The sequence below is a fragment of the Anarhichas minor genome, unplaced genomic scaffold (genome assembly GCF_050575085.1).
Source record: "Anarhichas minor isolate MPS153535 unplaced genomic scaffold, ASM5057508v1 ptg000043l, whole genome shotgun sequence".
Lineage (NCBI taxonomy): Eukaryota > Metazoa > Chordata > Actinopteri > Perciformes > Anarhichadidae > Anarhichas > Anarhichas minor.
In genome coordinates this window covers 455,372-465,578 of record NW_027466489.1, presented here as the reverse complement: position 1 = coordinate 465,578, position 10,207 = coordinate 455,372, and the positions used below count along the sequence as shown (strand labels likewise).

Here is a 10,207-nt window from a genome sequence, read left to right as displayed (position 1 = left end):
ATTGAATTCGTATTAGTTTGTTTCTTCACTGTACTTTTGCTCTGGTTTATGCTCTTAGACGCATAAAGAAAGGAGATGCACTTATGACTTCCGGTGACTAGTAGTTCTCTTGAATACCGATGTTGAATACACTTATTGTAAGTCGCTTTGGATAAAAGCGTCTGCTAAATGACTGTAATGTAATGTAATGTAATGTAACCCGAACATTAAAAACAGAACTTAAATAAATAAAATAAAACATGTAATTTATCAAACTCATCAGTACCAAACTAATTATTTTTGCTTCTGCCAAGAGGGTCATGTGAAAGGTTGCGTGTGTAGGCGCGTCTGTCCACTGCTAATCTCGCATTCTGCTGCAGTAAACTGTCTTTATGCTCAAGGACCTCTCATGGTTGCGGTGACTCATACTTTCTCAAAACACCTTTTATTACCTGTTTTATACTGCCATTGACTGCCTGCTGACTCCTCACTCACGACTCTTTGTGAGGCCGCTGCAAGCGATAACACAGGTGAGTGCATCGCCGCCACTCAACTGCTGCTCAGCGGGCAGACAGCTTGGTGAGTTTCATTTTGTTTTTGTCAAGATTGTATGTCTTGTGCAATGACTTCGAGCTGCCTACATTACAACGAATCGGTGCCTAGAATTCAGCAGTAGTCGTTCCAGAAATACTTGACGGAGATCTGAACTCTACTGAGTGCACTGTAGGTATAACTCTGAGGTCTACTTTGCCATCTGTTGGACAAAATGTATTACAACACGTCAGGCCAAAATATTTCAGGGAACAAAATGTTTAAAAGTTTCTCCATGTATCTCCAGGAGTACAGTAGTTTAGTTATATTTCTGATGGATGTCTGTTGTAATTTTACAGGAACAGATTACCTTCCTGTGGAAGAGACATTTGACTTCAGAATTTCCATAATTATTATCATCGATGCCATTTTCAGTTTTTTCCATGAGTTTCTCTAAAGGACTCTGAAGGAACCGTCCTTGTGTTTCCAGCTTTCAACCATCTCAGTATCTTTAGATAGTTTTAAAGCTGCTTATGATGCAGATTCCTTTATCACGTCATGAACATTTTACATAGAAGTTGAAAAAATGACTAATTGGCATTATTCACTGTTTTTATTTTGATATGTCTGGAATGTATTTTCCGTTACAAGTATAAATGTATTTACCGTTACATCTGAACATTTCATACAAAGCAAATATGTAGACCCATAAAACACATCAACTTACAGTAAGGACAGATTTTTTGCATGAAGGAAAATGAAACAAAACCAATTTGATTACTTGATAAATGGTCAATAAACCCACTGCTGTGTTCAAAATCCAAAACAGCTCCAGTGATGTAAGTTTAAAAAATATGTTTTATCAGTTAAAAGTCAGTAATGTAACTTTACTGGTTTGTTACAACAAACCAAATCCTTTGACCTGACAGGAAACCAATAGGAACATGGAATGAATCATGGAAAACAAATGATTGTGGATGATCATGTAAAAAAGTCTGACCAACGTTGGTTGCTCAAGATCTGACTACAGCGCCACCACACAGGACTACAGTAACAGTAACCTTCCATCGGCATATTTAGTGGAACAAACAGCAGTAATCTGAGCCGTTTGTGTCTAAGGCTTTATGCATCACAGCAGCCAACACAACAAATAATCAGGTACGAGCAAGTGAACCAGCATTATGTTCAAATGCGTCTCATTAGAGTAATAAAAAAGGCAAATGAGTCACGCTGCCTTAAACCAACAAAATGATAAGCAGCTTCATGCAGCAACATTCTACCCATCTTCAAATGTAATGATATTGCTGCTTTTGGTTTTTTTTTGTAACAGAATCAGATATCAGAATTAGTGACTCATGATTTGTTCCATCAAAACTGAAATTGTGTTGATTTTGCTAAAGAGACACCATGAAAGAACAGGAAATGACAGAACGATCCATCATCTGCAAACAAAATTAAAATCCCTTCAAAATAGCAATTGTCGCAGTAAATACCATGTCAAAGTATTATTGTATATACGTGTACTGCGTGCAAAAGTACTGATTGATGACATCAATTCATGTGCAATTTGGAAATCAATATACATTCTTAGGTGCTCATGCAAACTATCACGAATGAGGTGAAAGGGTCTATTCCTGCCTCGAGCATAAAAGAAACCTCACATTGTATAAAAACGTAAAAAAAAAATTGTGATTAAATACAAAGTGTTTACAGCAATCAGAAGTCGAAAGCAAATGTGCAAACATACAGTATGACCATGCAGCAGAGAAGAAGCCTGCAGCAGGTCGGCTCCTTACTTCTCACTGACGTGTTTGGTTGTTACGGGAATGTTGTTTCTAATGAAGTCGTACATTTGATGCCACAATACAAGAACTTTAAAAAGTGCAAATGCAGCCAAATCAATTTCCCTAAATTCAACATATAAAAACAGGAAAAAGGGACGTAAATGGAAAGTTAAAAAAAAATAATCTTCTTGTAAAGATCAGCAAGGCAGCAAATAGATGGCACTTTCCCTTTTCCTTATCTTATAATCTTTCAAACAACTGCCGTTGATTTCCTGTTGTTGATCTACAACTGCCAGTTTCTAAATTCCTAAAGTTTCTGATGTAATGTTTCTCTGTAATACAGAGCTCACTGTGTTTAGTCCACAGGTAAATCCTGATTTGTGTCCTGGCAGCTGTTTGTATACAAACAAACCTTATTAAAAGAGGTAAACGGTCAAAGCGGCACGGACTATTGTCCGTGTCGATCCACGAATTACAAAAAAGATATGACTGATATAAAAAGAAATTGGCGGCAAATAATCTTAAGTAGTCAGCAGTGGAATTCCAGCGAGTAAACCGCCTGGATCCTGAGTTTCTTTGTTGAGAATTTAAAACTGAAACTTACAGTTTTACTACAGTGTATTACAACCAATTATAAAGCAATCTGCTGAATAACTAATTTACTATTTTGTTAAAAACTATTTCAAAAACTAGTGTAAAATTATCATAAAGATTCCCTAGAGCCTATAGTGACGTCTTCAAATGGTTATTGTTGGCCTCAAAGTTTTTTTAAGAACATTAAAATCAGATGTGGGTAAACTGCAGATCAAAGAGCTCTTGAATTACACCAAATGATCAATAATCAATCACCTCTGCCCTTTTGTTCAGTAGTAGATAAACCAGATTAAGACACAACACAAGCTTCAGAAGTTTTGGGGTCTTGGGTTGTCTCGTCATTGACCAGGCAGTTGTTAGCAGAACTTTTCTCTGAATCCTCAGGCAGCTCCAAAGTGTCCGCTTCACCCGGAAACATCCCGTCCTGCTCTGGAATCTCAGTGGACGCATCCTCGTAGGCACTTATGCTGTCCGAGTCGTTCCTGTCCGGAGAAGGGTCTCGTCCGTCCCTGACGTCGTGTTCGTAAGGCCTCTGCAGGATGCCGTCTCCGGAGGATGGGTCGTCCACTGCAAGAGACGGCAACTGGCCGAGGGGCTTAGTGACCATCTTCCTCAGCTTCGTCTGGACGCCTCCCTCATCCTCTGCCTCTTCACTCTGTCCTCCGTTCTCCGACGCTCTGCCTCGCCTTTCACTTCTTTGAGGTTCACACGGCAAGGACTCTTTCATCAATTCCTTTGCATCCTTTTTCATTTGGTGTCCTTGTGTCGTTACCACATCCACACTTCCATGTGTGTTCCCTGTAGCAGAAGCCTCGTTATTCCTCTCCTGCAAAGAGAAATTGAGTTGTCCATGAGTACTGTGATGTCATGAGAGGGAGGGTCATCAACGGGAGATACATCCCCTCCCGGTGGCTGCAGCAAAGACTACAACCCTTCATGGCATCGGGGTAACAAACTACAATTCCCATAGTCAGCAGGGCAGCCGGGGCCAAGGCGGCGGCCCAGCTGAAAGAGAGGGGACTGATTACCCGGGAGAGGTTGGTGTGGGGAAGAAGAAGGAAATGTTTGGAGAGAGGAGGACAGGAGCGCACAAAGAGGAAAATGGAAGATACTTATGTTTGGTTTTTGTAGCGGCTTTCGGCTGGACTGAAGTTTACCTTTTGTTTGAAGAATCTAAATATATTATTTTGAGTTAGAACACAACCGCTTGTTGTCTTCATTTGTGCACCCACGCCTCACAAGCTGATCCCGACCTCTCAAGACATCACAGTACATTAAGTGTCTTTTCAGATAAAACACAATATAGTTACTACTTGAGTATTTTATCTAAATGTGCGTGTCAATTTAATACCATCTCTGATCTATATGGAAGGAAAGAAAAGCCATGAAAAATGTAACTTTATAAACAACTGAAGACATGATTGTGAAGTTTAACTGAATACATAATAAACAAACAAACCACTGACTTTATGACATCTTAAAAATGAGTTGGTTTCCTCCATTGAAACGTCCAGAAGCTCAGATGTTTTTGACTTGACATGATGTTTTAGATTTAACTTCAAATTAGGTTTGGGTGATCATCTCAATAACGACATAGCATGTTTTCTGCTAGTTCAATTCATAAATATGCGATATGAAATAACCACATGGTTTTGTATAATCTTGTGGGAATTAAATACTTGACGAATTTCATTTAATCAAGAGCTTCAGTGCATAATAATACGCTTTTTTTGAGAGAAAAATTTGAGTTAGTGTGTGCTTGTTATTATCAATTTAGACAACTTCATTGTTTATCATGATATCTGTATATATGATTTCATCATATGTTTCTATGGACCAGCTGAATTTGACCTGATTTCAAGTATCAATTGTCTTTTATATATTAAATACTTTTTTTGTTATTGAAAAAAACACTATTTGAAATCACCTTTCTGTAAATTTCATGGGGAGAAATTCAAACCATATAAATTGAGGTAGATGGTACTTTTTTTCTATGCTATAAATTCTGTGGTATTTAAATTGTAATATCAAGTATTCATTCATTGAAGTATTCATAAGCCATCAGAACTCTAAAGAATCTTAAACCCCCCCCCATTTTACCTCTTTTAATCTCTCCACCTCTTGCATCAGAGAGCAGACCATGCTCTCCGATTTCCTCTTGGCTTCCCTCTCTCGTTCCAAATCCTACAAGTAAAGCAAAGAAAAACGGTCCGTTAGTGTCGTACTTTGTTGGATCGAGGAACAAAAAACAAACTTCTCATTAGAGAGGTTGAAGACTAAGAGACGTCTATATATTGCTGAAGTTTTGAATTTAAGTGGCGTTTCAGTGCTTGTGAGGCCTCGACGTACCAGACTAGCCTGTCCAGCTTCCCTCTGGGCCTCCGCCAGCAGCTCCTCTACACCCTCCAGTGTGTCCTGCAGGACGTCCACCTGGAACAACAGAGTCTCTCGCTCGACCTCCAGCCCACGCAGCTCCTGCACCACCTCTTCATAGCTGGCCTGCAGCTCCAGCTGCACCACAAACACAGTTACAAATCAGTGTGGGCAAACTTAGAGGAACGCATGCCCATCAGTGGGTGAACAAGTGTTTAGTGAGCTCTCAGAGGCATCAGTGGGAGCACAACAATCCCATCATATGTAAAAGAATATGCATGACTGTAGTGATCTATGAGACCGCACAGAACAGTCTTTAAATAGAAATCATTTTCATAATTACAGTAAGAAATACTCACCATTTCTGGGAGTCCCATGTAGAGGTCCTGCTCCGACTGCTGAAAGAGGAGAAAACACATTTTTTAAGAATAGTGTTCATTTGTAAATAATGCTAAAGTGTTTTTAATGAGGTGAAATGAAGAGAAGCATTTTCTAGAAGGCCATATTGGATCGGTTTCCTTTACTCCTCTCGCTTACACATGATAACTATAATATGACTTGTACAACAAATTACAAAAAATAGAATTTAAAATCACCATGCAGGTAATTCACAAATGAATCGTTTTGAGCGTCACAAAGTACCATGTGCTGCAGGACTTTGGTATTGGCTTGTGTAAGATCCGTGAGCCATAAGAAAAGCAATGTTCAGATATGTGTTGTGATGTAGAATTTTCTGTAAATTTTGAAAATCTTTACTTTTGTGAATACGTGAAGTTATTTGTCCTTAAAAAACAAAACAAGGATTACTGAATTAATGTTAGTAGTTTGTTTCTGTTAGTAGGATGCTCTTTCACTTCTATTGATGACTGCATGGACAATAGCTCTTACTTTGATCTATTAGACCTTTTAAAAACAAAAAACACATTTTGACATGTCACAGGTTTAAATAATACAATTAATGATGGCTGAATATGATGTAGCTTCTTCAGTTTCAGGGTCCTGTATTAAGGGTGCTGGCTCACTGACGCGGCTTACTGGGACTCTTCAAATTAGCGGAGTCGTCAATAATGTTATTACTAACACCTGTGCTAGTTCAATGTCTGCTGTAACAAAAAAAAAAAAGCCTTATTAGTCCTCAGAAAACCAAAAAAAGAATAGACCTTTTTAAAATGAAACCTTTTATTTGACACTGTACACCCTGTAAAATAGGGTATTGCACCAAATTATGTGACCCAGTTAGGAATGCAAACTTTAATGTTTAATCATTCCTTATCACATACTCTGTGTGATAACAGCTGTTACCGAAAACGGTGCCTCCTCGGTTTCTAGCGTCACAATTCAAACAAGTAACCGACTTTTGTACACCACAATCGCAGCTATCAAACACTATGTAGCACCATGTTTGATAACGGCTCTCAAAGTACAGCATGCGAGTTAGGATTTTCAAAAACACATATGCAGTGGCAATATGGCTGACACTCCTAAGTAGGTCATAGAATATGATGGGTCACACAATTTGAGGCAACATCATCTTATGAAGACACATTTGCATCAGCCTCATTGCCTTTACACAGTTTTAACGTCAGTAGTACAAAGCAGAAAAGAATGCCACACAAATAATGTTATATTTTCAAAGATAAACAAGGGAAGACAGTTTTTAAGCTTTTAATCCAGGTACACACCTTGTCCCAACAAGGTGACTGAACGCAAGGTTGGGTTTTCTGTAAATAAACGTTTAAAAACAGGCTTTGTGACATGACACACCGAACAGACACAAAGGCGTTAGCAGTCTCTTAAGTGCAGGAAGATGTATTCAGATTATTTACTTTAGTTAAAGTACTAATACAACAAAAACACTCCATAACAAGTTAAGGCTCTTCATTAACATTGTACTTATGTAAAAGTACAGAAGTATTAACCAAAATGTACTGCAAATTATCAAACGTTTAATTACTTATTTTGCCCTGTGTAACTGATATATTAAAATATATGAAATTTGATTTTTAATACCAATGCAACAATATGTAAGCAGCATTTAACTACTGTAGCTGGTGGAGGTGGAGCTGTTAGCTAGTTTAGGTCAGTGGTTCCTGATCTTGGCTTCAAGCTGTTTTTAAAACAAATCTATGTGACAAAAAAAATTGAGAATCAGTGATTAACGTAAATATGTTACATTGAGTTTTTATATGGTTATGATATCATCTTTATGCAAATCTTAATCTGCCTACAACTGTCAGTTGGCGGAGTACAAAGTACAAATACTTCCCTCTGAAATGTAACGTTAACTAATGGAGTAGAAGTATAGAGTATCTCAAAAATGTGCAACGCCCAATACTTGAGTACATTTCCACTACTGCTTATGTATTATCATTACACCGCAATGAGCAATGATAATGACACGTGATGAGAGACATAAACTGGAGACATTCAGGACTGTGGAGATGTTTGATTAGCTTGAGATCAAAACAATGTACAGGTGTTTCGATTTTTGTGTCCACTCCTGGCTCCTGGTTGTGTTATCTGGCTCCTACCTGACTGTCAGTCTGCCTCTTCATGGTGCCCACTCGGCTGTCGCTTCGTATCAGACGCCTGGAGGAACTCTCGGTCTGATAAGGAGACCAAACAAAAAACACAAAGAGCCTAGCATCACAGTCAGAAACACAACAACACGCTAACGTTAGCTAGCTAACGTCATGAATCAGGAAGTGAACTGAAGCTACAGGCCCAACTGCTCCTTTGAGCCATTGGTCATTCTTAAACAGTTAAGAAAAAATGGCCGAAATACACACATTTGACAACTTTGCTGACGTTAAACGTTTAAAACGTATAATACTCAACAGTAACACAACGTTAACGTTAGCTCTAAACAAACAGTAATGACGTCGTGATCCCTCACCTCTTTTATAATGCTGCGGAGCGACTCGTCCTCGCTCAGCCCCCGAGATAACGTCCGTTTCTTTGGCGAACCACTGCTGTCCAGCGTGACTGAATGCATGTTTTATATGCAGTTTCCCGTTTATGTAAGAGACACCTCCGCACCCTCTGAGTGAAGAAGAGGTTTTTTGTTTTCGACGCAGCAGCAGTGAGTGAAGTATTTTGCCGACGCCCAGGTCGTGGTCTACGGAGAGCCACGAGGACCAAACTGTGTTTAACACCGCCCTCACTCCACCCACACAGACACAGAGAGAAGTCAAAGATCACTGTTTTGAAACTGTTGGCAGTTTTTAAGGTTCAGATTAGAACCATGACGCATTTCAAGTCCTGGAACTCCTCAATAAAAACAAGGCCTATCAGGGATGTTCAGGTGAGCTTTATGGTTTGTGTGAATTTTGTGAAAACGTGAAGTAGATGAGGGAAGTTCAGTGGGAGAGTACAATAGAAAAAAGCAACTCATCACACTTAATTACAATACAAATAGGCTACATAAAAAATATCTTTGTCTCTGCCAATCACCATGAAAATTAGAGTCATCATCATCATCACAAAAGCAAGCATAATAAAATGATGCACAATATTTATAGAGTTTCCCTATTTGATGTAATGATGAAAACATACAGACCTCTGGGCTTTTTATTTCACTCAGTTTCAGCATCTTCTACTTTTGAAGAAGACATTTTTTCTTATTTCTAATCATTAATTCACTAAGCAACGATACTTGAAAGCACCTATAATTCCACTGTCAACAATACAAAATTCTTTGAACTTCTATTTACATTATATACTATTTGGTCCACAGTGTACATGATCTGGGTAGTCAGATCAGACAACTCAATGGAACACATCTGTTATGTGGATCTACAGCAACAAGCCCACTCATTCACTCCTCAGCCTTACTTTACATTTATGGATCTCTTTTATCAATTAATCTATCAAATTGCACTTTACTTCATTCATTGATAGATTATTACTATAATGATTTATGCATGCCTATTTATGCGCAGATATTTTGACTTGTCTAAGTAGGAAAAACAAAGCTGTGACTAATAACATTAACGATGGCTCAGTTGTATTTGAGGTAAGCCATTACAGTGTGACAGGAAGCCACAGAGTGCACAATACCAGCACCATGAAACCAAAGCAGCTGAATGGAATCAAGCAATCAATAATTATAATATACACCTTGTTTTTGTCAAAATGCCTTCACTGATAAAAAATATTGAGTGAGGTGGTTCACGGTGGACACAGTTACTGGAGAGTTGGCTGTTTTGATTGACTTTATCATATAAAGGAGCATAGATAGACTACTTTACAGCTCTCTTCCTGTTCCATAGCGTCAGCATCGCACTCTGAATTTCTTGATAATCATCGACAGACAGATACTCAGCATCAGAAGGTTGGATTGACGGTCAAAAAGTCCAGCAGCTCCTGAAGCTGTGATCTCAGACTCAGAAATGAGGCTTCCTCTCTGGGAAGAAGGTCTTGGTGCCTTAGACTCAAGAGTTGTTTATGTGCTCATGAGGCTGTGGTGAGTACTTGGTCCCAAATTCATATCTATAAGCACATTTAAACAACATAACCGTCTTGGCATCTGTTCAGCACCCAGTATTTGATGCTAAAAAGTACAATGCAAATTAAGACTCAATTGGTAACATCTCTATACATCTAAATTCAAACATGAGCTTCTATTTCCTTGGTGTGGACCAGTCCGCTGCTTCCCACTGTTCCCAGTCTTTATGCTAAGCTAAGCTAACCTGTTGATGGCTCCAGCTTGATATTTATTGTACATTAAAGTACAATTACCTAAAACATGTTCTTGAGTACAGTACTAGAGTAGATGTACTTACTTTCCACCACTGCTGAAAGGGTGAGCTTCAGTACTCATGTTTAGCTTTGTTGCATTGCATGGAGGTTGTTACTCTAAACTGCATTGTTGCGTTGTGACATTTATTATTGATTATTCACATTTCATCTGCATTTATAAACATAAAAACCTTCAAACGCATCGA

General features: G+C 38.6%; 1 protein-coding gene across 4 annotated transcripts; it reads right to left on the bottom strand.

Annotated features, from left to right (window-relative positions):
- Positions 1–1,108: 1,108 nt before the first annotated feature.
- LOC142970382 (uncharacterized) lies at positions 1,109–8,384 on the bottom strand. 4 transcript variants are annotated; one of them, XM_076110571.1, is made up of 7 exons: positions 8,158–8,384; positions 7,793–7,867; positions 6,944–6,982; positions 5,621–5,659; positions 5,238–5,399; positions 4,989–5,072; positions 1,109–3,714 (listed from the first exon to the last, which is right to left on the bottom strand). In XM_076110571.1, exons 1-7 carry the CDS (start codon positions 8,254–8,256, stop codon positions 3,178–3,180), a joined length of 1,035 nt encoding a protein of 344 aa, XP_075966686.1. In that variant the 5' UTR covers positions 8,257–8,384; the 3' UTR covers positions 1,109–3,177. The 4 variants fall into 4 exon arrangements, with proteins under 4 accessions (XP_075966686.1, XP_075966687.1, XP_075966688.1 ...); XM_076110572.1 differs by having other exon boundaries at positions 5,621–5,656; XM_076110573.1 differs by lacking the exon at positions 6,944–6,982.
- Between the last annotated feature and the right edge of the window lie 1,823 nt (positions 8,385–10,207).

What these genes read in the sequence shown, in the direction of transcription:
- LOC142970382 (XM_076110571.1), bottom strand. Translation starts at nt 8,256, where the DNA reads ATGCATTCAGTCACGCTGGACAGCAGTGGTTCGCCAAAGAAACGGACG. An exon ending in AGAGGCAGACTGACAGTCAG is followed by an intron (nt 6,983 to 7,792) that starts GTAGGAGCCAGA and finishes GTTTATTTACAG; the next exon opens with AAAACCCAACCTTGCGTTCA. An exon ending in AAGCTGGACAGGCTAGTCTG is followed by an intron (nt 5,073 to 5,237) that starts GTACGTCGAGGC and finishes CTTTACTTGTAG; the next exon opens with GATTTGGAACGAGAGAGGGA.